Source organism: Trichoplusia ni, unplaced genomic scaffold, assembly GCF_003590095.1.
Source record: "Trichoplusia ni isolate ovarian cell line Hi5 unplaced genomic scaffold, tn1 tig00000025, whole genome shotgun sequence".
NCBI classification, from domain to species: Eukaryota; Metazoa; Arthropoda; class Insecta; order Lepidoptera; family Noctuidae; genus Trichoplusia; species Trichoplusia ni.
The window spans coordinates 171-28,067 of NW_020799969.1; the positions used below are offsets into that span (position 1 = coordinate 171).

General features: G+C 38.9%; 2 protein-coding genes and 1 pseudogene across 2 annotated transcripts; 1 reads left to right on the top strand and 2 right to left on the bottom strand.

Moving 5' to 3' along the window:
- Positions 1 to 550: 550 nt before the first annotated feature.
- LOC113506877 (cAMP-dependent protein kinase catalytic subunit alpha-like) lies at positions 551 to 12,748 on the bottom strand. Its single transcript, XM_026889714.1, has one exon. The coding sequence runs from the start codon at positions 3,943 to 3,945 to the stop codon at positions 2,839 to 2,841; it is 1,107 nt and encodes a 368-aa protein (XP_026745515.1). The 5' UTR covers positions 3,946 to 12,748; the 3' UTR covers positions 551 to 2,838.
- Positions 12,749 to 12,834: 86 nt separating this feature from the next.
- Positions 12,835 to 15,235, bottom strand: LOC113506878. Its single transcript, XM_026889715.1, has 2 exons — positions 14,217 to 15,235; positions 12,835 to 13,675 (listed from the first exon to the last, which is right to left on the bottom strand). Exons 1-2 carry the CDS (start codon positions 14,401 to 14,403, stop codon positions 13,110 to 13,112), a joined length of 753 nt encoding a protein of 250 aa, XP_026745516.1. The 5' UTR covers positions 14,404 to 15,235; the 3' UTR covers positions 12,835 to 13,109.
- Positions 15,236 to 26,068: 10,833 nt separating this feature from the next.
- On the top strand, positions 26,069 to 27,893 carry LOC113506879 (annotated as a pseudogene).
- Positions 27,894 to 27,897: the final 4 nt, after the last annotated feature.

Below are 27,897 nucleotides of genomic sequence, written 5' to 3' on the forward strand. Positions count from 1 at the left end.
TTTAATTCGAGGCAGTAAAATGACAATTGCAACTGTCATTTATACAAAAAAGGGTGACCCGCTACAATAGTGATGTTTGGAAATCTTACTACGACGATGACATTTAATCATGCCTTATTTTATTATGTATCAAACATTTACTATTTCTATTAATTGAGCTTTTATAATTGTAAGTTGATTTAAAATTTGTTTTTCATCCAACCACTGCATAATGTCAGAATTCATCCCGTTTGGAGTTGAATGCGCTCGACTTTTCTTGCATGGTACGGTGCTTCATCTTATACCAGCACCGCATTTGGCTTTAATTTTATAAATTTAAATTATTATTTTTTTTACATTTAAAAACAGTCACCGTGCATGTCTTTTGATTAATTGTCGTAAATATATATTTTTTTATACAGAGCTAATTTGATATATGAATAAAAAAATGTAAGCTCGACTGACTTTTGATTGTAATAAGTCGATTCTAACACATCACTATTTATTTGGAATTAAAAACCTGCCACACTGGCAATGTCATTATACTGCCTCGAATTAAAAATCGGACTATAAAGGTGTAGTGATTTTTGTATAGCTTTAGATCGCGGCGCCGACTTTAATTCTGTTATAGTTGCATTGGGCCTATAAGTTTAACGAGTTTGAGATATCCCCAAACCTTATTGTGTCGCATTTGGGAGAGCTGTTTGGCCATGAAAACGTAACATACAGGCAGACATCATACTTTCATATTTAATTATAAGTGTGAATTGAAACTACGAACAGGTTAGTTCTTAAAATATACTCTTAGATATGAAGCTAGGTATACAATACAATATTTACAAATATTACTGGTTATATTGTGAAGTTATAGACACTTCGCGTCTAAATCAGATAACACTACATTGTATCGTAGAACCTAGGCTTTTGTTAGGCAATGGTTATGTAAGAACCACCATTGTGAATACGAAGGAGGCTTGGCTGAACTTTCGGAGCTTTTGTCTACAACCTCTAAAGGCTTCGTATAATATAAATGGGGGTACTCTTGTTAAAATAATGCCTATTCACCAGTTTCTCGACCTAAAAAGACGTTAACTTTAGGCCATTTTGTACAGAACTAACAGTTATATGACGTTTTACTTATGACTTAACAATGAACCTTAGCACTGCACTAAACTTAAACTCTAAACTCTTCAAATTATTTACGTAATAATATAATTTGAAGAGTTCAGAACAAGAACCTTTGCATGAATAAAACTTGGCAATATCATTGGTTATACCAGTTTTTGATAAAAGCATAACCGTTATACATACATATCTAATAATAGTTTACAACTAAAGTGTTATTTGCCCAGATTACCCAAATTGCTTACACAAGCATAGCAATGACAATGAAAATAGTATGACGTTATTAACCTCAAAATATAATACACCTTTGTCTTACCAAGCAACGTTCGCTATGCTAATAAGTGAATCATCAACCCTTTAAGAGGTAAACCTTGGCTATTTTCTGACGTCACGTCCTCTTCGTGAGACGGAACCGCGCTTCCTTCACTTTCCGGTCGGTTGCACTGGTCCCTTGCCACCATCACACGGAGAAAAGCTATTGTTTCAAGCCATTGTCCCTATGAGGTGTCGTACCATAAAATTGTAAGTGCGTAATTCTTGGAGCTTCGATTTGCCAACGCTATTGAGTAATAGCTGCAAGTCGTTGGGTTAAATGCAGGTTTAGAACTTATTTTGCAGATAAATGAGCTTTGTGTGTGCTTTGTCTTGACTTTCGACGAAATTCTTGCTACATCATATAATATATATGTTAACTAAGTAAATTTTTGTTTGGAAGTTTTTAACATTATCATTTTAAATATTTTGTGCAAATGCAGTACCAGTACAGGAGAAACATTAGTTGTTTATTGTGACGTATGATAATAAATTGCAGTTTTCTTATATGATTATGCATTTAGATGGGATTTTGTATGAATCAACTGTAAAATTGTAATATATTAGATAACAAGTCATTCACAAAAGTGATTAAGTAGGTACTTTGTTTGAATTAGTATAACATTTATTTATAAGGTAGGTATGCAAATTGCACACTTCACTGTCTAACGTATTGCTAAAATATTCCATTGAAGAATGTAATGAAAGTCAAAATACGTTGCTATAACAGCATCAGTCATGCTAATCTTGGCAGAGTTCTGGCACAAATTCAGGTCACATACTATATCTATTCAGCCGACTCTTTCAGAATATGCCGGACATGTGTTCTGACTATACTGTACATGTGCAGATATTCTGTTTATATCTTATTGTTCCCGAAATATTTTGAACGCGATTGTCTTACATTAACTAGAATAGAACAGTTATGACTTTTGTCAGGCAGTAAGAATAATGTTAATGTACGAATTTAAGCATATTATGCGTTGGATGAACAACACAACTCGGCCGCTGTTGTTCTCGTCATTTTTACAATAGTCTTACAACGTGCCTTGTTTTGTAACCGCCACGATCAATGCATTTTATAAGTGTCCCCCTACACAATACTCACTCGAAACTTGTCACGAAAATTCAATATAGATGCGTCGCGTGCCCTTTTGCCTGCTGTTATTACTGTTCTCTGGCGCTGCGCGGGCGCATGTCACGAGGGGCCCTCACACGTGCCCCATTATGAATTCAAATCGTCTTTCAACAAAACGAACAAATGTGATACAAGATTATGGGTCAGGATGTGCCTTTTTAAATAACTATTAAAAATAACTATCACACAACCATGCGTTATGAATAAAAATACAGTCTGAATATTGTTCAAATAATTCTTATTTAATGTTGGGACAATGGATCACATAACTTAATTTTTAGAAACTAAAAATCGTAAAACTCTGCTTCAAATAAGCAGTGCGAAGCTGGTGTTATAGTTTCCTCTTCATATCGGTCGAAGTTCGTAGTATCGCCCGGTCCCCTGTATTTTGGAACGAATGGTGGCTGCGTTCGACAGTTTAGTATTGATTCCCATTCGATGCCCTTAAACCACTTGTGATTTTTGTAATCCATCACCCCATTTTTCATTACACCGTAGCGATGGCTTATGTCGACTTGGAGAATGTTACGTATTAGATCTCTTAAGTCACTGTTAAAACTCGATGGGCACCTGTATTTTCCACTTACGATTTTCTCATATGTCTTCATAGGATCATTAGCATAGAAAGGTGGGTAGCCAGCATTCATTTCGAAAAGCAAAACACCAAACGACCACCAGTCTACCGAAAACCCGTAACCTTTGCTTAAAATAAGTTCCGGAGCCAAGTATTCCGGCGTTCCACACAAAGTCCATGTTCTACCTTGCAATATCTTACAAAATCCAAAATCTGTTATTTTCAGGTACCCTGATTTATCAATCAAAATGTTTTCTGGCTTTAGGTCGCGGTAAACTAGGTTACAAAAATGCAGGTACTCCAAGGCTAAAATTACTTGACTTGCATAAAATTTCGCTAGTGGCTCTTCGAACTTACCCATTCGCCGTAGATGGGTGAACATTTCACCGCCTGGTACGAATGGCATAATAAAATAGATACAACTGTTGTCCTTGAAACTGAATTCCATGCAAACTGTGAATGGGAACCTGATTGCTTCTAGAATGCGCTTTTCGTAGAGCGTATGTTCAACCTGTTTCATTTTCACTATCTTTTCTTTTTCTAATACCTTCATTGCGTATAATTTGTAACTTTTCGAATGCTTTAATAACACTACCCTGCCAAAAGCTCCTGTACCTAGGGTTTTGATTCGCTCCAGTTCAGTGAAATCCATGTTTAGTTTTGCTCTCTTGCACCAGGTCTCATCGAAATCATTTTTTAACTTCTTCAGGTATTTAGTGTACTGTTGTTGCTGTTGTTCTGTGTATCCATCGTGGACTTCAGTATCAGTTCTGTAAGAAGAATCCTTTGAGGGTCCAGCACCTTTACGCGAATACATTTTTCCTTAGTAATTAATTTACGTTTGAGATATGATAAACTATTTTCACCATAACCATCGCGATCGTATTTTTTCATAAATAATTATGACGAAAACCGGCGTTTGTATTGCCAGGAAATTTGTAATTTCCTATCTGAATTTCGCCGGGTACCGAGGATATGTTTATGTTTTAACGAGATCGAAAGTTTGGGAGGGTGGAAGAGGTGCGGGACGAAGGGTGAACGAACTGACTGAGGGGAATAGGTGGAATCAGCTGTGTTTAGGGGTGACACGCCATGCCGCCGACAGCCGGTCGCCGTCCCGACCGGCGTATTGATCAGACGGCACGTGTAACGTGCATTGCTGCAAAACTTGACAATACTACACAGATTTCGGTAATTTTTTCCTTAAATAGGTGCCATTCGCCCACACCTAAAAGGTTTCTGAAACCAACATCATGCTTCCAACCTTTCGACTCCTAATCGCATTATATGGTATTACACAGCAGTACTTGCCTAATTATCCAACGACTAGTGGTCTAGACTTGTTACAGGTTTACCTAATATACCTATTTTCGTCTGGAAGATTATAAAGTACTTAGGTCGCCGTCACACCGTTACTGACACTCACTCTTATCGCTTTCTTTTGCAATTGTTATACTAAAATTAGTTCTTATTATGCATCATTAAGGTTGAAATGCGACATGACTATCGCAATAAAATCTATGGTTCGTTATAATACCGTTATCAAACGAAGCGTACTCGATCGTATGAGTATACTACACTCCATTTTTACAAGTATGACGCATATTTCGAATTATGACTGCTGTTGTAGTCGCGGTACATCCGATCCACATTCTTAGAATACGTGATTCTCCATCAGATAATGTTGAAGAATATTTTCCGAAATGTTCTTTAAGCCAAACCGGTAAGGGAGGAAACTAATTAGTACCAATTTCGTGCGCCCTTTGTGTACGAGTTCGTACTGTACGAGTTTCTTCGCCATTAATCACCTTTAGAATGACATTAAATAAGTACCATATACTGGACACAGAGGATCCCTCATTAGTAGTAATTTGTAGAAACTACTGATGTGCGGTTTCTGTATCCTAATTTTGATTTACAGACCAGCATTGTACATGGTAACAAAAATCGTAATTGAATGAATCATAATGGGTCGTGACAGTAAATGAACGCTTGTTGACAAATTTTGCTTCAGATGTAATTAAAAAGCTCAACTGTTGTCCAGATAAGTGTTCTCAAGAAAACAATAAAAAAAGCAGTTCAGACTTCTATTCTTGTATTGGTTCTGTCAACTGCCTATGCCACAGGTGCATCTTAAATAACATTGGTTCATTAATTAACTGTACTACTAGGTAGCAAGCATTCTTGTTCATGTTGGGTCATCTCATTTGCATTGTTCGAGTGATTTGTTATTCAATCTACACCGTTGTCACTTCATACTATAGCAGTACATGTTAACGGGTAAAGCGTTCGATTGCCACATCAAGTCATTGCGAGTAAGCTTTCGATTAATGGCTTCAACCGTTGGTTAAGACTGTTTGCTCCGGAACCAAAATTAACACCAAAATAAGTTTTTCATTCGAACTGTTATATTCTTGGGTGTTTAATAGTGTTACGCTGGATGACTCTACTATGATGTAATTTAACCTCAGTTACGATAGGATGTGTGTTATAATCATGATTGCTACCAAGGCCAAGGCTCGCACTGATTGCTGTACGTGATCAATTTGAATTACTATTTTTTTACTAGTTTAGCAATTACGAATGAAGTTTATCGCCGGAAACTATCAGACACAGTATTAGCTATGTGAAACCTTACATGGTGTCTATTCAGTAGCTTGAAAGGTGAAATGCAAATTACGAACTCAAACGTGTTTTCCTTATTTCGATTACGTGACACAATAGACATAAATCTAAAGTTCTTTGTACTTTGATTAAATAAACCGATAAAAAATAGGCTGACCATTTTGGTATTGTTGCAATAGTGATAGCCAAACCTTTGAGAGCTGGTTGAGATTTATACGACTCGGTCGCCGGTCAAGGTTGCGGAGGCCCGCAGTCCGCAGCGCATGTATCAGTAAATTGGCACCTCACCAGACATTCAATCTATGCAATATATTTTGCTACACCAAGTGTCGCTAAGTGTACGCAAACGGCTTTAAGTGGCACTAGATAGGTCTCAATTAGTTAGGATTGTTCTCTAGGCCAAGCAACTATTATTGTGACCAAAATAAAGTCGTGACGAGAAGTTATTTGTCATCAAGATAGTAGCTGATATTTTTGTAGGCGGCAGGATGAAGAAAATAGCTACAAAAAAGAAGTCAACGGAAATTTAAGGAGATATTTTTGTTTATTTTTTTTCCATTTTTGGTATCCGGCATTGTAAGGACTACAGGAAAAGGCACGTTAGATAGCGAAACCAGGCTCGTTCCATAATACCACGTGGTAATGACGGTTATTTTTCGAGGACATACACCAACGTAAAAACTAGACTGTAAACTCGTTCCCAGCAATTCGGTGCCAACCAGTTTGCTAAATATTCATCGCTTGCTAATTTCGCACATGTTTTGTGTTTAAAACCGATATACGTACGTAAACAGTGAAAGTAAATAAAAAAAACTCGAGGTATTTCTGTACTAGAACGTAAATAATAATATACGTATTAACTCAGGCGTCTACAAATCGACGATCCGAGCCAAGTTGTGAAATCTGGAATTGAATATGATGGCAAGTCATTCGTGATCGTTAAACTGGAATAATGATACGACCTTCGGTGCAATGATCTGACTTTTTGTTATTCAGATCATGTTGTTTCTATCGTTTTCTATTGGGATACTACGTATATTTTTGGTTACGTAAACGAATATGGTTTGACAATGTTAGTGACTAAAAGGTTTCGACATTATCGGGGGTATCAGTTGACATGGATCAATGTTTACCTGAGATAATGTCTACCTGGAAGTCACTACCATCGTTAATGTTCACCGTAGATAGCTCACTCGTATATTGAGTATACGTTTAATCAGTATTATGTCCACACACGTGCTTCGAGTTTCAATTTCTCTGAATATTTTTCGCTGCGCTATTCTCAGCCAACCTCTGTCATTTACACTGTCAGCCAAAAGTTCACGGTCGTTGTGTTGTGCCACATTACCTAATGGCCTTTAGCTGACAGCCCTTCCATCGTCACATGGAAATAGCTTACCTTTTGTACAAAAATATACCCCGTCCCGAGTCGACGACATTTGCCCTTACTCAAATGTCCTGTGTTGGTAGAGTCGGGTCGGTGATTACCGCTCTTTTATAACCGACCTGCGTTAGTAACTTGTTATTATTAGTTGTTTTCTTTCATATCATTAACGAAAATCCCAGTTCATTTCCAAAATAAACATTGAAACAATTTCTGGCATTTACGATGTGAACGAAAGTTTTTGCTTCTCCTATAATAATAATTACCACAGTGCTTATAAATATATGCTTTCATCCTAAATCTCTCGTCATGACATTAACTAACGCAGTACCTGGTTATTTGGTACACGTCGCACTCGACTCGCGCTTCGTGGAAAGCTTTTGATCATAAACATCTTGTCAGTATCCGTCAATAAAGTGTAATTTTGATCTGTAGTGGCTGATGTTTGTGTTCCAGTTACAAAGTCTCGTCAAAACTCGATTACATCACCTGGAACTACATATGTATACTTTTGCTTGAATTTATTTTTATTATTTTCTATATAAACTGCCTTGAGGCCTTTGATGTCGCTCGATTAGTCCGCTCTACGTGATATTTTACGCTTATTAAATGCTCATCTAACGCATTAGTGATTAATTATAGCCTGGTAATACGCAACATATTTTTTTTTTGTTTTTTACGCGTAGTAAGATTTTGTAATGTTGATAATGTTTTGGTCATTGAACCTGCATACTTAACACAATTCAATTTCAATGTCTCAAGATGTTATTAAACTTGGCTATGTAAAGTATAATATTGAATAGTAGTTCTGCAGATGTTCACATGAATGAGGAAGATGATTCATAGTTAGTTCATCATACAATTCAATAAGTATGCACATTTTAGCCACGAGTGCTACGACTACATCGTATTTTATTTAAACAATGGAATTCTTAGTTTCTTTGATAAAGAAGTTTATTGATTTCAGTGTTTTTTTTCAAGGAGGCTAAAGACAAAGTATCTCGTCAGTGTTCTTTTTTATGGCTCAACAGTATTTTGAATTATAAATAACCAACCAGTGACGTAACATAGTGTCGAATGCTATGACTCTCTTTCAGTTTCTTTAAAGGTCTCGGGGTCAAATGGCTCGGTCCTGTGTAAATATCACAGAGCACCCAATTCCGCTCTATAAATATACTCAACCGCAAAAAATACAATGTCTACGTTATATTTGCAAAGGATATTAAAACAGATACAGCAGTACTTACAACATAAGGAGTCAGTGTTAAACGTATAATTATGTCGAACCTTGGCAAAGCGTTACTTTAAAACAAATAACTTTACTACATAGGTACATAATATAGTGTATTATTGAAAGCTCTGTTTATTTATATAGCCTCTTTATTATTAGATATCAATTTCAACATGAGTGTTAGCTAGTGTTTACATAACATCATCTGAGCTGGTTATAATCGTAAGAGCAAGTACTGCGTCCACTGGATCGTAACTTTTGAGCTCAGTGCCGTGACTCATAAGTCTTGTAACGAACACGTTGTATTTATGACAGCCGCCGGAAACTCTAGGATATAATCACCGAATACCAGGACTCGAGTGTTGTCCTCGCATTTATTTAATGCTGGCCTCAATTGAATTAGATTTATGTGTCTGCAAACGTTAATGTATTGCTATTTGTCCGAGATTAGCTGGTGTTCTAATTAATTGCGTGAGAGACTTAAATATTCTTTTGTGGCACGCCATTTTTCAATTCCATTGTTATTCTTGAACTATGGCTTATTTGTTTAACCATAAGCTAATTAATTTCTCCAGAACTCAATAACCTAACAAGTGCGTCAGTTATTTCAGTTCACGCACGCTTCATAATAATTTCACGACCTCATCAAAACTTATTATCTTTGACGTTAACAGCTCCCGAACGTCGGCGCAGGATTATAATTACGAATAGCAAGGAGTCGACAGCTCAAACTTTCATCAAGTCTCAAGTAGTTAGTGTCATGTTCATTGTTCAAAGGCCTGCCTCTAGTCATTAATGCTTAGAAGACCTCCTTTTGTCACCGCCTACGCTGTCTGTCAGGAACGAAAGAAGCTTTTATTCTAAGGCTTTACATAGGAACAAGCCTTGATGAACTTCGTCTTTCTTGTCTTGTGTTGAAAGATTCATTTGAAAGCCGCTCTGTTGTTTACGTTGTAAAAGAAAAGATTTTAATTAATCAATACGTTTTGTTTCTTCAAAAAGATTAGCTACTTTTCATGCACAGAGAGATTACTTCAGAACTTTTCTTATTTTTTTTTGTAAGCAAATATAATATACAACTAATTATGTTCCTTATTTTTAGCTAAGGTTTTAGTGTTTCCATTATCCAGAATGGAAATAAAGAACCTTTTATCTGGAACGTCCATAATATCCTCACAGTTGTTCATTTGTAATTTTATACACCAACGTAACTTGTCTACTTAGTTATAAAGGTTGTTTGCGGCTTATGTCTATAAATAGATTTATTTATTACTCACAGGCAAGGATACACTTCTATTAAATAGAAATAATACATTATATACTCATATTTGTTACAGACTACTTGACAAGTCGCCTCTAGAGAATACTTCAACTGTGTTAAGTTCCAAAATACGAATGGTTTATTTATCAAATGAAAACATTTCTAATATATCAATGTAAAGACGACCTACTTTTATAAAACTACGTTTTCCTATTCCCTAGAGTGTTTCCATTAAGTATATTGCCAGGGCGTATTATCAGTATTCGAAAAAATTAGGTCGTTTTAACACGGTATCATTAGTGATAATATTAACAGACTTATTGTATAATGTTCTACAGACTACAGGCTCTCATTTATGTGACTAATTAGACGGTTACTATCATTTTGTTTTATTGACAGTTATGCAACATACTTTTTACTTATTTTACTATAAGAAAGTTAAGTCATACGGGCATAGACCTGCAAGTTTTTAAGCTACTTATATTTAAAATTATGCACTAGAAAAACGGCATTATATATGGCTTCCTCTTATACCCATCATCCAATTATTGGGAAGATGCTAATGTACCTAATTGACGCAATGTTGCTACAGGAAACAGCTTAAATCATTGAGAAGAAAAAGTTAAACAAAATATATTGGACAGTTCTCACGAAGCTGTGGAGAAACCAGTTTTGGTGCAGTCTCGGCCCATTGATTGTTGACACACATTTTTTGAGGCGTTGTGTGATTCAACAGCAGATATGAAATGTTTATATAGATTATCTATATATTAGTATCAACAACACAGTTTATATTGTCATACATACCAAGAATAACACACCTTCGCATAAAAGTCATGTTTAGACAAATTACTAGAATAAAATCGTTATCAGAAACACAGTTATGTAAAAATATGCGAATATTCGCATCAGACTGTGTAAGAGCAAATTTTTGGTTTAAAAAATTAGATTCGGACGCGAAAGAAAATGAACAACATTTGCATGTATACGCAAAAAGAAGAATACAATGACCCCCGCTGTTTTGCACTTTCATAATATTTTACAAAGCTTTAATTGTTGCTTTATAGTTGCCGGGTAATTATTCCCTCTTGTTTTTTGGTGAACATAAATTATTTTCACTCGCATTCGGCGACTGCTCAAAAGCCCGTGTATAGCAATTTGTCATTCGTTGGGGCGTAACCCGGCTGTTACAAACGCACCCTTTTAGCAAAAACTTGGGATTAAACCTAGCAAAAAGGCTTAATGGAAAATGTCACAGCACAATATTTAGCAGACATGTTTTTGTAAAAGCTTCTGATGTTAAACGTTTCGAGATAAACTCCTGCCCCACTTGACTTGTGTAACAGATGTTTTTTATTTATCCAGCTGTCACTATAACTGTCAGTCACAAGTTAACAACAGTTGAGACCGTTAAATAAATCATATGAATCGAGTTCAAGCATCTCTATGATACGTACGTAACGACTTGGATTAGATTACGTTAGTTGCGCCCATAGAGCGGAATTGAATTGTTGTCATTATCTTAGTTCAAATCGATTAGTTTTGCTGGCGCTTCCTTATCGACCCCTATAATCGATTGACACATAGAATTAGGAACGAGGCATAACAATTTTAAGCAATTAGGTTTTATACCGTCAATGAAGATATTGAAACTTGGTCACGTGGCTGGTATCTAGTTAAGTAACGTTTTCAATAGTTTGTCAGGTGCTTTTAACTTTACTCCACATGCTTTACACTCCTAATTGTATTTTTTTCTGTACTACGATGCTGCCATAATTTTGAGAATGTTCTGTGGTAAAGTAAGCATCCATATTAAAATGTTGAATATCTTGAGTATCAACCAATAAATTATGTTATCAGGTTTGCATTTTTTAACCTATTAAACCCTTCTTTATAGTTATTTAATCTTTATTAATACGTTTCGATTAATGTTAAAGAACATGCACCACCCATTCAAAATGATGTCGAAGTGGTAGATCATGAATTTGTGAGTAAACTAGTTATTTGTAGTTGTTATTTTATTACGTTGTTACTTTTATCCAACATAGTACCTAATAGAACCCGCTATAAAAATGTTTCGAAATACAAACTGTGACGGTTTTCAATGAACTTGTTTTGGTGACACTCATTTCTCTCCTTTCTCCTACGTGTCGAAGTAGATTGAAAACAAAAATTCTATTTACATATCATATACACACTTTGTAAACAATATCTATACAATTATTACACGAAGGAGACGTACTTAGATTACTGCTTGTTAATAACTTATCACTTAATAGTCATTAAGTCAGTCCTTATTTGTTGTATCTAATTTATATAAAATATAGAGCCATTGGTCATCACCGTTACAGTTAACATTAAAGATATTCCTCTCAAATAACACAGTAGTTATACAGAAGTATGAAACTGCATGATTATATAATAATCAGTTCTCATCCCTAGTCTTGTCTGTGGTTGCTATCAACCGCAGTCTGTCGCAGTTTTGTGTCAACGAACCTAACCAGTTTATGTAGCTTAGAAATTGTTTGTTTTATTTCATACCTTGATAAAGTTTTTATTTAGATAATGATGTGTATAAGATAATAGTAGTCTAATTAGGTAGGCTAATCTTAATTAGGTATGAAAAGGCTTCTCTAAATTCTATACTCAAATAAATTAATTATTTTGGCATTGCGCTGTAGCCGCTGGCATTCAATACACCTGATAATTTAAGAATTATAACAGAAATAACTTTTCGTTAATTGAAAATTGTAGCTGTCTTATCACCGTGTTATATTTAATAATCAATAAAGTTACCGGCCAAACAATATTTCTTTTAACGACCTCTGAAGAATTATGGTTTCGTTCTATTTTCGTGGCTTAACGACATAACTATCCTATAACTTATATTTATTATACTTGTGTTTCACCCTAAATCATTATACCGGCAAACTTTCATGGGCACTTGGTGACCGTAAAACGTATTACGAAAATATAATATGGCTGCAGTCCCCCTAAGCTTTACAAATTCTGGACTGCGAGTATTTAGTTTCATTTTTCTTTGAAGTTGTAATCCCCCTATGGTTTCCCCGAGACGTTTTCCGATAACGAACTATAGAAATATTATCAATAAAGTTGAAAATTCAATATTTAAAATAAACAAATTATTAATGTTTATTTGTTTTGTTTCAGATTTATCAAAAAATCGGTTCAGTGAATTACCAGATGAAGTGACGTCATACGTTTATTTAGAAAAGTTATTGTTATCACAAAACATCATAAGGACAGTTCCAAATGCAGTCGGAGGTCTTCAGTCACTCACATATTTAGATTTAAGGTAAGAAAAACTATTTCTACGTATCACAATAAACTTTAATTCTAATAAATATATTTGGAATGTAACTTATAATTAGTCTTATGCTTGCTTATCCAAATACTACATTCTAATTAACAATTCGGTTAATATTGAGATTATATCTACTCTGCTATCATCTAAATCACTTATATCAATTTGTGCTCTCGCTCTGTATTATAATTCGCGTTCTTCAACACCTGCATCAGTTCCATTTTGACGTTCAGTCTAAATTCCTCAGGGATTGTCTTGAGGTGTGGAAGAAGAGATAGTAGGAACATCTTATCACAGTCGTCCGGATCTGTTTTGATTTGTGTATCGACACTAGCGAACGCAAACTCATCTATCGGTGGTTTGCTTATCTTAGCCACTTTAGCCGGTCGCGTAGTCTCAATGCCATCATTGGAATAATCCCTAGAATCATCTAGAGCAACATCGAATGTATTATTGTTACTGTTATCGTCCTCCGACGTTTCCTCATTCTTAACTAGTTTAAACCTCTTCTTATATTTCCATACTCTCTTTTTCTTTGTGGTTTTAGATTCCTCTGAGTCGCTCGATGCATCGGGATCTTCTTTACGTGGCATCTCTTGGTCCTTTAATAGGAATTGTAGCTGTTTAGAGTATATGTAAGGCTTTTTTGTCCGATTTGGATTTGAAATGTACTTTTGAAAACAGTCACGAATGCTCTTCCATTTCTTTTGCAGTTGAATTTCTGTAACAATAAAATATTCATTTCAATTAATCCAATTGCGTCAATAACTAGATACTTATCCTTTTTTAGAGAAACTAACTGTTTGTTTTTCTTTAATAAAACTTCCGCTTTAAGGTACTTAATCCTTGTGTCGCGGGGGGTTTCACAAACATTCAAGTCACATGCTCCAAGAGACAAACCCACACACCCAGACTCAGGACAAGCAATCGTGGATCACCCAAATGCTTGCACTACGCGGGGATCGAATCCGCAACACGTCGCGCTCATTTTGTTTGGCGTGGTGATACAACACTCGGCTATCCGAGCAGTCAAAATAAGACCTTCAGTTTAGTATACAAGTCCCAAGCTTGGGTTTAAAAGTTTTACGAAGACTATACGTCAAGGTTGTGAGCGCCATCTGTTACAGCGTCATAACACTAAAACCCGGCAAACAAACCTTGTTTACGTACCGAAACGCTGTCATGTTCAGCTCGGCACTATCTCAATTCGGTGCAAAATACACAAAACAAACAACTAATTAAAACAAATACAATATACGTACCGAGTTCCCTCATTTCACTCTTAGTAACCTTCACATCTGAAGACATCAATTCGGTGACAATTTCATTCCACAATCTGTATCTCATGTTTTTCGCTCGGTACTCCGAGTCCCCGTAGTCCCATATGCCAGGTCGCTTTCTAACCTCCTCAATGAGGCGTTCAGGGTCATATTCAAACTGCATGGTCATGGATAATGTTTGCGTCGGTCGTGGATGAATCGTACACACGGGCGGGCGCGCGGCGAGCGACTGGCGTGCGGCGGGGGAACGCGGCGGTTACGCTCCAAGATGGCCGGTGCAAGCTAGGGTGAATACTTTATCAGAGAACGATAAAGGACTATATTTAGTTTGTTAGTACAAAATACATTGCAATTGTTGTAGCTTCGAACACACTGGTATGATAAATGAATTATGATTTAAATGTCGAATGTTTATACGTTACACTTTATTTAAGGTAGTAGATTTATCCTTAATAAATATCTATGACGAAAATGTTATCCTCCTTACATGGCGTAATGACAGAAAATATAAAAAATTAATAAGTATTCAAATACATTATAATTTACAATTTGAAATTCCCAAATACCAAAAACAAAACGGCTATCTAGACAGGCGTTCTTATAATACTAATTACTCGACAGTTTTATTACTGCAATTAGATGAGAAACAACAAAACAATACCCATATCCCAAAACACACAGCTTGGTTACCGTAACGGCGACGCCCGTTTAGCAGGGACTGAAAGGGGTTACGGTATAAGGTTACGCTACCGGTATAAAATAAGTGTACCTTAAAAAAAATAAAAGTAAGGGTATACCGCTATTTAACCTTTATGCGATATCGGTACCGAAAAATATAGCGTTGACAGTTGCGGGACGTGGGCGAGGGGTGCGAGGCACCGAAAAGGGTGGTCAAGGCCAAGGCACGACCGTGCGCGCCGGCAACAATCCTGTTTTCTTCGTCTTTCCATCTCTTTCATACCTTTATTTAGTAACGGCTAAGTACTGCTAGCGAAATATACCTTTTTTATATTGGTACCCAAAAATTAAGGTACCGAAATAAAATTAGGTATCCAAATATAGCGGTAACAATTTTTTTACGATATGACGTCATACCGTTATTTAAACATACCGTAATTTTCGGGTTATTCAGTCCCTGCCGTTTAGTATCGAGCGGAGCGCGGTCGGTCGACAGCAGAGGGGGAAACGCGCCGGTTTGCGGTACCCGCCCGCGTCCGAACGCCGGCCGCGACGCTACACACAACCTTTATTATTATGTAGATTCTTATCTTTATCTTGTATTTGAACTTATTTGTCTAATTATAGACTGTATTTGCTTGACTTTTAACGTTAATGACAGTTTATTTTTGTTTTTTTTTCAGCCAGTACTCAAAGTTAAGTATTGAATTAAAACCTTTTTGGTGTTTACATTTATAGAAATGCATTACATTTACAGGTCTCTTACAAATCTGTTACTTAAATATTAGAAACCCTTGACGCAAGCCAAATTTACGAAAAAAAAAATTACCTACGTCATAACGAAATGTCATCCATTTTGAGTCTTGTTATTGCAAGACATTTAGCCATTCTATCAGCTGTAGCGCTTGACCAAGACGTTTTAGCTTTTATTTTCATAATCTTTATTGATTGAGCTATTCCACATTAACATAAGGCAGACATCGGTATATTTGAAAGTGCTCGAGGTCAAGTTCAAACACTCATCGGTCACTTGCTTGGATGTTGGATGAATAAACAATTGATGCGTATTGTAACATACAAGCGGTTAAACTGTTTGCTATGACAGCTGTTTAGGGACGCTAACTAGATAATACAGGAGTACGACATCGATCATGTCGACGACAAAATGTGGGTTTAGAAATATAGGTAATATTTACATTTAGGTCCTAGACATTATGGAAATGTTTTAGTCCGTTCGAACTGCTTATGAAATGATCATTGTCTTGGTTCTGTCTATATTGTATGCACGTAAAATTCGTCTATTGTCTAAGTTGCTTGACCGAAGTGTTGCAACAACTTTAAAACATAATTGTATCTAAATTCTAAAGTATGTAATGACCTATAAAATTTGGTGGATTGTGGGGCATAAAAATGAAACTTTGCCAAAATCTCCGAAGAAAAGTGTTTCCTAATGTTTTATAAGACTTCCAATCACTTGACAGCGTCCTTTTAAAAAGTAGAAAGAGATATAAATAGCGCACATGCTTGCAGCTTCCGACTCGCCGCAATTTGTTATGTTTTCTAAAACAAGTCCGCCATTTACAAATATGGACAAGTATTTACAGACTTAAAACTAACGCTCGGCCGTTGAACAAAAACCAAAACATCGTAGTGATCGTAGGTAGCTATTTAGAAAATGGCTGTAATTAATAGCTTTGGCTATATATAAACTCGCTTTATACTCCTCTCTGCCTTTTATAATAAACGCTATATCTCGCTTAAATAGAATGCCTCTCTTGCGTTTCGAGATTTCACTTTGAACTTGTAATTTAGTGTACATTTTCGTTTTATTTGTTGACTTTTGCCATACAATGTCTTTAGTACTTGGTCACTCTCGTTTTCTGTTTGCGGAGGACGATTTCGCGTTGGTTGTATGTTCATTATTAATATTTATGTAAGGAATACTCTCACTAAAGTTTCTTGTGGATAAAACTAAATTATTCATGACTATTTCTTTGAAAAGAATGTTATTAAGTATGATAATTAAATGTACAGTATATTTTAATTTAGTTGATTTAATTGTTTAATTATTTATAATGACATTGCTTTTGATAATTATGTCGTTAGTCTCCAGCAAAAATATAACCAAATTTTAATAAAAATATAGTTCACTTTCCCCTTCGCACATTTCTTATCTTTACTGTTGGTGGTCACGCGATAATCTATCAAAAATCCGTTGCATACAGAAATGTTGTATCGTCACATTTCATACCCCCATATTGCCGTATTTTTAGCAACACTGTATGGTTAAATTGTATGTTATCATGTTTTTATCGCCGTTAATACTTCTACGGAATCCAACACCTGGCCTTCTATTTATAAACCAAGTGTGGGCTGACCACTTTCCTAACGAACTTAACTGAAAAGTTAAAATACATGCGCTTTTGAGGTGCCTGTTTTGTTTATCAGATCGTAAACCAAATTAGCAATCACCAAAAACTGCGATATTATGAAAATAATCTCTATTTAGCTTCAGTTTCTGGTTTTAAAGACTGATAAGACTGGCTATGTCTAACTAACATGTTAACCTCAAACATTCGCGCAACGCAATATTCCCTCTGACAGTAGAACAATAAAAACTTTTTACTACTACAAACTTCTAAGATCAATATCAACATAATGACATGTTAGACACATTAACTTCCTTAAACATAATAACCTCTATTCCGTAGCAATAAGAGTCACCTGTGCAAAGATCAGTGTGCGGGGTGAACGACCGCAGATGTCAGGGCCAAGTCGACTTCGGGTAGTGACACGTGGGCATTGCGATAACTGACAACTGACAAAGTTACCGTAGTGGAACGATGATAACGTACTACATGTTCCTTCGCTTTATTACGATACGAAATAAATTGGTCTGGAAAAAATAGGTCTAGCTATTGACCTAATTTCAACGTAAATATTTTGGTTAGATAACTAATTCAGGCAGCGTCATGTCTGATAACACAGCTCTTTGATAACGCTTTAATGTGAGAAATAACTTATTTTCGAAGCGATCCAATTTTTGTTGAAGATTTCGCCCCTTATTTCGTTTGTTTGGCTAGTCGCTAGCCAATCATTTCTAAGTACCTACATTGGGTATGTCTCGTGTATAAAGAACGTCGTTGCGGTCTGCTAAGCTTTTACGTTATGTGGGAGGCTCTCACTGCAGGGGCCTCCACAGTGTGCACAGCTCAGACTTATCAGACAATTTGGAAAGTGTTTTATAGATAAATATGATTTTTTTACTAGACTGTACTAATAAGATCCTCTACAGCCGTAGGTACTGCTTAGGTAGAATATACTGTTGCGAATTACAAGACTTTTATTCTCGTGGTTCATATTAGAATTCTGTACAAATATAGTGATGGTAGGAAAGCTAAAGATTTAATCTGCATCACCATGATTTTGGGCCGGCCAAATTATACTCGTTTTGTGACTTTTTATTTCAGCCAAGGGCAGCTTAGCCAGCTGTCATCTGACGTCAGCCGGATTACTTTTATTTCGATAACCACTTAAAAACAAACCTGTTTGAAGCAAAACTCTGGAGGACGATGAACACTCATTTTATCCCATAAAATAAGTTCTTATGAGCTCATTTCACAAATCAAAGTAACTGCTTGCATAGTCCACTGAAAGCTATATTATGATGGATGTGCAGTTAATCACCGAGACGTAGGCGGCAATATCTAAGAGAACATTCCAAGAATCTGACATCGAGGGTTCCGCAAACTCTAATGTCGCGTCTTTTTCCGAACTTGTTAATTACACAATGAGACAATAGCCGTAATGTTGGCTTGACTGATTGATAAACCTCGTTTGAAAGCTGTTTGCTGGAACCACATAAACTGTACTGTTCTATGAAATTTATGCACGACCCACAACAGACTATTGTTACTGAAAGAGTTTCCACTGTTTATTTGTTATGAATGGACACAGGTCGTTGGAAACTGCTGAATAAATAAAAGTTAGTTACTGTTCCTTCCTGTGATGCATAGGAAATGAAACATTTTATTATTCATTTAGTAAGCCTGGTGCAGATATGTCGGGAATTAAATTGGCATTTTCCTCTTTTAAAATGTTCGATGTTCAAAGCCATGGGTGAAGTATTTGAGCAATCCAATCCAATCCGTCCAATAAGAGCAATATGGCATGCTATTTTTTTTCTTAATGTTTGCAGTTTCAGTACCTAGTAAAACCGTAAATTAAAAGAATAGTTTTAAGCCTAAATGCAATATAAATTTAAGTCCTGAAAACAGGAAATCCTATCTCGTACTATTTCTAAAATCATTTTCGAAGATCAGACGGCTTAGTTTCACAATTACGAAATTGCCAAAACACTGACATAAAATCACCAGCAAAGCGTAACTCTGTATTGTGATCGCGGTTCGTCGCACGCGCACGCACCATGACGCTCGATCGGACTCATGCATGCGTATGCTTCACGACACACGTACGAGGCTTTCGAAAATGGAACATGCTCGCCAAATGTGCAGTACAATAGCGAAAGACTCCAGCTACTATTGTGTAACTCAATTGGGCAGATACGATAAAACACGTTTGCATTGTTCTGGTTTAGTGAGCACGTAATACTCAGTTAATAGCCTCTTCTAACACTTTAATTTTGACAAGTGATACTGTTTACCGGTTAGTACTTATAATGCAATAGCAGTTCATTTACATGTATAATTATTGCTTGATACCTGACTATATTGCAACTGCAATGTTGCAACCAGCGTCAAGTTAGTAATTTGGAGCCATATTCAAAATCAATCCGAACACACTGTTTAAATATAAATTGCGTGTTATTCGGTGTAATGGTTCGATTTTACTACGAAAGCTTCACTTTATGGGCAGCAAATTTCTCTAGCTTTAACAACTGTTCCCTGCTACCCTGTTGTGAATAAATCGATAAAATATTGACCTTGAATCAGCAGTGCGGAACGTGCAATTTATCTGCACAAATTGTTAGGGGAATTGTCGCTTAGGGTCTGAGAAATTTGGTAAGGGAGACACGAGAACACTACACAACTGTTCATTTTGAAATTCATTCCCGAGAGTACTCAATCTCCAAATGTTTTTAACAATTGTTATTTATTTGTTAACACTTCTCATATTCTCATGATCAGTGTGCAACGACAGAATTTCAGCCTGTAGACTTGATATGATAGTTTTTGAAAAAGACGTACAACCATTTGATTTCGTTTGATACCTAATTAAATAGTTTAGGCCTATTAATTATGTCTTTGAATCTTAACATTATCATGACCCAGATTTATGTGTGTATTACTCTCACATATACCACTAAGATTCCTCCCCCAATTCCTAAATAATTAAGTCGACAAAACAAGCCGGCCTCCATGAGGGACCGACCCTCGCTGTAAACTCGAGCAAATGTTATCTTAGTGTCTGCTAATTTGACAAAAGCAAATAAAGGCACAAACAGCTGGAATTACGTCATCATCATGTGGAAATGTATGGAAAATGTTGTGTAGTGTATTCCCTTGAATATAATGTTAGCCCTACGTGAGTCTAGAAAATGTAATTTTGTTAAAACACTACTGTAATGTTGACAGGAGTGGCCCAGACTCTGAACAAATATCCGCGTTTCATATGTTTCTTTGCACAGATGGGCAAACAGTGTTGCATCTTCTGGTGTCAAAATGTGACGTAATTTTTACTCAATTTCTTCGTTAAAGAACTGATCTTAGTATATGAGTTCATTGAAACTGCATTAAGGAATAGGGGTAAAGGAAATCAGGAATTAAAAAGGTGCTTCAAAAAAATGTATAACTATAGGGAGAAGCTTTCACAGTGTTTCATAATTCTAAATTATATTTAAACATTCCAATCATGACAATTAAAACTGTTTTTATATCTCCATGAATAATTTAGTCACGGTTCGTAATGTTACAGACGCTGATTTTGTTTTTGTTCTCTGTTGTAAAATATTTTCGCTCAGCATGCAACGTGTTATAAATAGTAGATAATGATTAGTTTAACTCGCGAATCAGACCCGGTAGTCCGTTGTTAGTGTGGCCCCATGCTAACATACTCCCCTGTTTACCTTTAGACACCCACAGGAAGATTGATGTATCCTCAATGTCACGGTTCAGCAGTAAATTATCGTCACGCTAAAAAGCAATCTCATTGAAACCAATCTCATGAATTGCCTACTCATCTATATACACATAGGTGTACAAGAAACGTTGTTGACATTGCAATCGGATGACAGTCTTCGTATTCTTGTTTCTGGTGAAACTGTCGCGTCGCCATTTACGGTGGTCCGATAACGGTCGTATCGTGTTGACAAGACGATGTTGAGAAATGTGCCACTCGAATGTTTTACAAACTCGGATGTACTGGTATGCTATAACGATACAACTAGAGCAGAATACTCTATGGTATTTATTAGGCTCCTGCATGCTGATCTAATCTGATATTTTATTAAACCCCGTGTACGCTTCCATACGTTTTAGTATGCGTGTAACATGCACGAATACTTACATATCAATCAAAATAACCGTTAATTTTAAGCCTGCAATCTCAGCTTGTTTATCGATACTACACTGTTTGTAATTGTTGTAAAATTATATTTATATTTCCCATTCTTCATTGAGTAACGGTATTATAATATGCTGCAACCGGTAGCGCTACTTTTAGCTTCAGCGATATAATAAAGAAAACAAAAGACTTCCGAATTAATAGTAGCTTTTACTGCTGATGACTGACGCCTCATCCTAGTTCGTTGATCCCGTTTCACACGTTCTATTGGATTGTTTACGTCACCCCATACAATTATATCCACTAGATATAGGCCATTCTCGTCGTGTTATGATCATAGTTTTTCTAGAGAACCCCTTGTTAGTATACAATTATTTTCTATGCGTCGTGCGTTGACCTCGCATCTATTTATTGATTCTTACTGAAGTGAATCCTGTTAGGAGCTACGTGTCTAAGCGTCTAGACGGCAAAAAGTATATAGAGTGTAAGGTGGTTAAGTTTATAGAATACTATAGGTAGGGGAGTGGTTTTTGATATAGTCGTCTTTGTTTTGGTGCTGTCCCTTTCTAACGACAAAGGTTTTGATACAGCTACAGACTTCCATTGATCTCATTCAGACTTTACTGAATACAGTTTCAGTTGTTTTATTTACAAATAATTGTTATTTATTTTAAATTATGAGGCAGGTACTGTGATCATTTTGTCAACAATAACTCCTACTTGAAACATTATTATGTAAGTTACAATGATAGAGATAAGAAGAGCGTCGTGTGTGGTAAAGACGTGTCTACTTATCAGTGTATGGAAGGATCTACTCAATAAGACCACACACGCAGCGTAACGTAGAATTAAGTATTTTATGTAAAGCACTACGTAGGCTCTCAATTATTAAAAAGCTTCCTTGAACGAAAAAGGCTGAAATAAAATGAATTTAAACATTTAATTTTCTGCAAGCCTTACATTAAACCTTAGTTAGTATATCTCAAAAGTCAGTATTCATATGGCTTGCTCAAGCTACGGAACTCTGTGTTAAATCGCATCCGACACTTAGAAGATTTATTCCGTTCGGTATACAGGAAGCGAGGCCGTATCGAACACTTTTACACGAATGTTTACTAGTTCACTTGGCACGAACTCCCAAACTATTAGGTTAAGCGACGACCGATTTATGTTTCAAACGTTCTAATTACATGCAATCCCATTTCGAAGTGGGTTTGATGCTTTAGAAATAGCCCCGTATTGATGTGCCGATCGAGTGCATTCGTTTATGTTTACGTCCGTTGACTTGTGAATTATATCAGCGTGTTAGTCAGTGATATAAGGAAGTAAGGGCGTTGACGGATTGATAACATTGTTTGCACGTATCAAAAATGAGAACAGACTTAAGTAATGTACTATAAAAGTTTCACCTCTTCTGATATACACTTACCAATGTAATATGTTATTGAGTAAAACACTGATGAACTGTTTTCTAAAGTTGTGCGGGACAGCGTGAACAGTTTAAGAGAAAAAGTGTAAACAATGAACAGTATTTGTGATTAGTGTTATATGATTAGGTTTAAGTATAGTTTAAGTCAAATTAGAGTCTGATTAGATTATTGTTTGTTTAGTATACTCCGGCCTCCTATTGGAAAACATTCCAGTAACAGCGACCAATAGGAGAGCCGGAATTAATTAAAGTTTATATGAAAATTGTGAATATTTGTAAGATAGGAATATTGTAAAAATAATATTTTTCTCATATTATAGGCTAAGTAAGGATTCAGAAAATGTATAGTTAACATACTATTGTAATTCATTTTTAAATAGAAAATAGCATTTTAAGTAAACGGCTCTCGGTGTGGTAAAGTATCGTCGTACTTAACCTTAAGGAAAAAACCGCGCGCGGGCCCCGCCCCCGCTCTTATTGGTCGAAAAGCGAGCGATCTTATTGGTCGGCCAATGGGAGCGGGGGAATTTCGGGGCCCGAATTTGTATAAAATGCGGCCCACACCGAGAGTCGACACATTCGGCGGCAACACAGCAAGAAGAGCGGACCAACAGGAAGAAATAGGAAGCCCTCGAAGACTTCAGCAACAGCGACGCCTCGGATACAACGAAGGAGCCCCGGGACATCAGTGAAGCCCTAAAGGACATCAACGGAGCCCTACGAAATAGTCGACGTAAACAAACTGCGTTTGTTTACGTTTTGTATCCTCTGTTTGAGCGTCAATAAATTGAGTTTGGTGTTTATACAAGGGCCTTCTCATTTTTCACCAATCCGGCACCCCCAATAGTTGTGCTCGCGCGGTGTCTCTTGCTGTAAAGTTGGAGCCCGTGCGACACATTTAATGGTCCTTCGAGCCGGATCCGTGGAATTGAGTTGGCCTTTCGAACATCGAACTTAATTACAGATCGAGTTGTGAAGACCGAAGAATAGAAGACAGAAGCGCCATGCCCGTCACACGCTCCGAGGGAAAGGGCCGCAAGGTCGCAACACAACAGAAGCCATCATCCGAGGACACCGCTACGACCTCGGGGACCGGCAACAGCGCCGAGACTGCGATCGATTCTACAGCCACAGGGACTACCGCCACGGAAACTACAGAGTATACATCCGCCTCCGTGACGACAGCCACCACGCAGTCATCGGCAACCGCCGCGACCTCCGGCACCGCCGCCACCTCGGGCGCCACCGCGACCGCCGGCACCACCGCCGCGGCCGCAACAGCAACCAACGCGCCTACGGTCTCGGACTCCGCTGCTACCACGCTGCCCGCTCACGCCGTCAAGAAGACGAACATGAACCCCCCGCGGGGGGGGTAACCGCCGGTGTCAACAAAAACAGAACAGAAGCATCTACAGTCAAGCGGAACAGGAAGGATGCAACCGGCCCACATGAAACAGGTGGACCGACCACCCCGCGCGCCCCCAGCAAGAGGGGGGGAGGGGGGGATCAACACACAGCAAGAAGGCGCAGCGGATAGCAAAGGCCAAAGAAGAACTCCTGCGCCTACAGGTCGAGCTCGCGGCGGCGAAGCTGGCCGCCTTGGAGACTGAAGACACAGAAGATGAAGATGAAGAAGGCGACGTCTCTATCACCGAGGTGAACGAGAAGGTGTCCAATTGGCTCGACACCAACAAGAACACAGCAGAGGAGGACGCGACGCCACAGCAGAAGACTCAGCAGCCCGCGCAGCCAGCACCGGCGGGAGGTCCAGCGGACTTCTCGCAGCTGGCTGAAGCAATAACGTTCGCGGTCAAGGCCGCTCAGCGACCGAAGTTCATTGAACTTCCGATCTTCAGCGGTGCACATCAAGAATGGCTGCCCTTCCGCGCGGCCTACTATGAGACGGCGTCGTCGTACTCTCCTATAGAAAACACGAACAGGCTTAGAAGAAACCTCAAAGGAAGAGCCAGGGAAGCCGTGGAGGGCCTGCTCATCACCAGCGCAGCTCCGGAAGAAGTTATGAAGACATTGGAGTCAAGGTTCGGGCGACCAGAAGCAATAGCGATGGTGGAGATGGAGGCGCTCCGGGGACTCCCACGCCTCACGGAATCGCCACGAGATATATGCATCTTCTCAACGAAGGTCTCCAACATCGTCGCTACATTGAAGACTCTCAGCTGTTTGAACTACCTATATAACCCGGAGATATGCAAATCTCTGGTGGACAAGTTAACCCCAACACTCAAGTACAGGTATTTTGACTACGCCGCCAGCCAACAGAAAAGTGAACCCGATCTCGTCAAGATGGAAAGATTTCTCAGAAGGGAAGCTGAACTCTGCGGTCCATATGCGCTACCTGAACAGGTAGCAGCGCCACCACAGTTAGAAGACCGCAGAGAGTCAACAACGTGCAAACGTATACACCGAAGTGTCCAGCATGCGACGAGACGGGACACAACACGCAAGACTGTGCAGAGTTCAAGAAGAAGGACAACAGCGGAAGATGGGACCTAGCCAAGGCAAGGAAGTTGTGCTTTCGCTGTCTGCGTTACAGAAACAAAACCCATAGTTGCAAGCCCAAGCCCTGTGGGATAGATAACTGCAAGTATTTTCACAACAGGTTACTTCATTTTGAAAGAAGCACAGAGAAGATTCCTACAGAAGAACAGGACAAAGAAGTAATCAACTCTGCGTGGACAGCAAAAAGAAAACAGTCTTACTTGAAGATCGTGCCGCTGAAGGTGAAGGGGCCCAAAGGAGTCGTGGACACCTTCGCTCTGCTGGACGACGGGTCGACAGTAACATTAATAGACGAAGAGGTCGCCAAGGAGATAGGTGCCACAGGACCCGTCGACCCCCTACGTATAGAAACTATCAACGAGTTGAAGACGTCAGAAGCTGCGTCAAGAAGAGTCACCTTCCGATTAAAGGGTATGAATGGTCACGAAGAGCGAGTCCAAGCCAGAACAGTTAAGAACCTGCAGGTCTCGTCACAGAGGGTGTCCAGGGAAGTGGTTCAAGATTGCAAGCACCTGACGGACTTGATAGGACACCTGACGTACGACCAAGCCAAGCCACGACTACTGATCGGACAGGACAACTGGCATCTTCTGGTGAACACAGGATAAGAAGAGGCGATCATCACCAACCAGTGGCCTCCCTCACGCCGCTGGGTTGGGTCCTGCACGGAAGCCAAACCAGGACAATGAAGCACGCGATCGACTATGTATCGCATATCACAGAAGAATCACCAGAAGATGACCTAGAAGCCATGGTCAAGAAGTACTTCGAAATGGACTCTTTATGCATCGTTCCGAAGAAGCCCACTACAGATCCAGAACAGCAAGCTCTCCGAGTCCTAGAGAAGACAACGAGAAGAATAGGAGAAGGAAGATACGAAACGGGCCTCTTATGGAAACAAGAAGACATCTCGTTTCCCAACAATTACTGCAACGCCGTGAAGAGGCTCGAAAATATAGAGAGAAAATTAGATCGCGACCCGAAGCTTAAACAGAAGTATAATGAACAGATGGAAGCACTCGTCGCCAAAGGCTACGCCGAACGTGCTCCTGCAGACAAGGACCCAAGAAGACATGGTACTTACCACACTTCGCTGTCATCAATCCAATGAAGCCAGAGAAACTCAGAGTGGTACACGACGCCGCCGCCAAGACAAGAGGGGTGGCGCTCAACGACATGCTGCTGAAGGGACCTGACCTGATGCAGTCGCTGCCTGGAGTCGTCATGCGTTTCCGACAACATCAAATAGCAGTCACGGCGGACATTAAAGAAATGTTCATGCAAGTGAAACTTCGAGAAGCTGACAGAGACTCCCTGCGATACGTGTGGAGGGGCAACAGAAGAGATGACCAGCCTCCAGAAGAGTACAGAATGACGTCTCTGATCTTCGGCGCGTCGAGCTCACCGTCAACAGCAATATATGTCAAGAACTTGAACGCCAAAGAACACGAAGCCACACACCCCGAGGCTGCAGCAGCGATCATAGAGAAGCACTACGTAGACGACTACTTAGACAGCTTCAGGAGTCTAGAGGACGCAGTACGTATAGCTAAGGGAGTTCGAGATATACACGCAAAGGCCTGCTTCGAACTCAAACAGTGGAAGTCCAACTCAACCCTGCTACTCCAAGAGCTGGGAGAGGAGGAGCTCATAGAAGATATGGAACTCTACAAGACAGAAGAGAAAACAGAACGAGTGCTAGGAGTCATCTGGAAGTTGAACACTGACGAGCTGACCTTCAACCTCAACTTAGCTCGCGTTCCGACAACGCTACTGGAGGGAGAAACACCTACGAAGAGAGAAGCCTTGCGGATAGTAATGTCACTGTTCGACCCACTCGGCTTCGCGTCTCCTGTCACCATACGGGCGAAGCAGCTCCTACAGGAAGTGTGGCGCAGAGGACGGCGTGGGACGACCCTATAGACGAAGATCTCGCGGAGCAATGGACGACCTGGCTGACTCACCTACAGAAGCTACGAGACGTGAAGATACCGAGGCGATACCTGAACTACAGCGACGCTGCCTCGATACAGCTTCACATCTTCACCGACGCCAGCGAGTCAGCATATTCTGCGGTCCTGTATTGGAGAACGAAAACTCCTGACGGCGAGGTCAAGCTCTCTCTCATCGTCGCCAAGGCGAAGGTGGCACCGTTGAAGCTAACGTCGATCCCGAGGTTGGAGCTTCAAGCTGCAGTTATGGGCACCAGACTGGCAGACTCAGTCATAGAAGAGCACGAGAGGAAACCTGACTGCAAGGTGTTCTGGACCGACAGTAAGACAGTACTCACCTGGATCAGGACAGGGTCACGCACCTACAAACCATACGTGGCTCATCGGCTTGCTGCTATAGAAGAAAGTACCAAAGTTAACGAGTGGCGCTGGGTTCCGACGAAGCTGAACGTAGCGGACGACGCGACACGAGACGTCCCGCTCACCTTCGACAAGGATCACAGATGGTACAAGGGACCCGACTTCTTGTACGAAGAAGAGGACCAGTGGCCAGTCGAGACAG

Excerpts from the sequence above, each read along its gene's own strand:
- LOC113506877 (XM_026889714.1), bottom strand. The coding sequence starts at position 3,945 with ATGTATTCGCGTAAAGGTGCTGGACCCTCAAAGGATTCTTCTTACAGA.
- LOC113506878 (XM_026889715.1), bottom strand. The coding sequence starts at position 14,403 with ATGACCATGCAGTTTGAATATGACCCTGAACGCCTCATTGAGGAGGTT. Across the intron at positions 13,676-14,216 it reads GAGTGAAATGAGGGAACTCG|AAATTCAACTGCAAAAGAAA; the intron begins GTACGTATATTG and ends TTATTGTTACAG.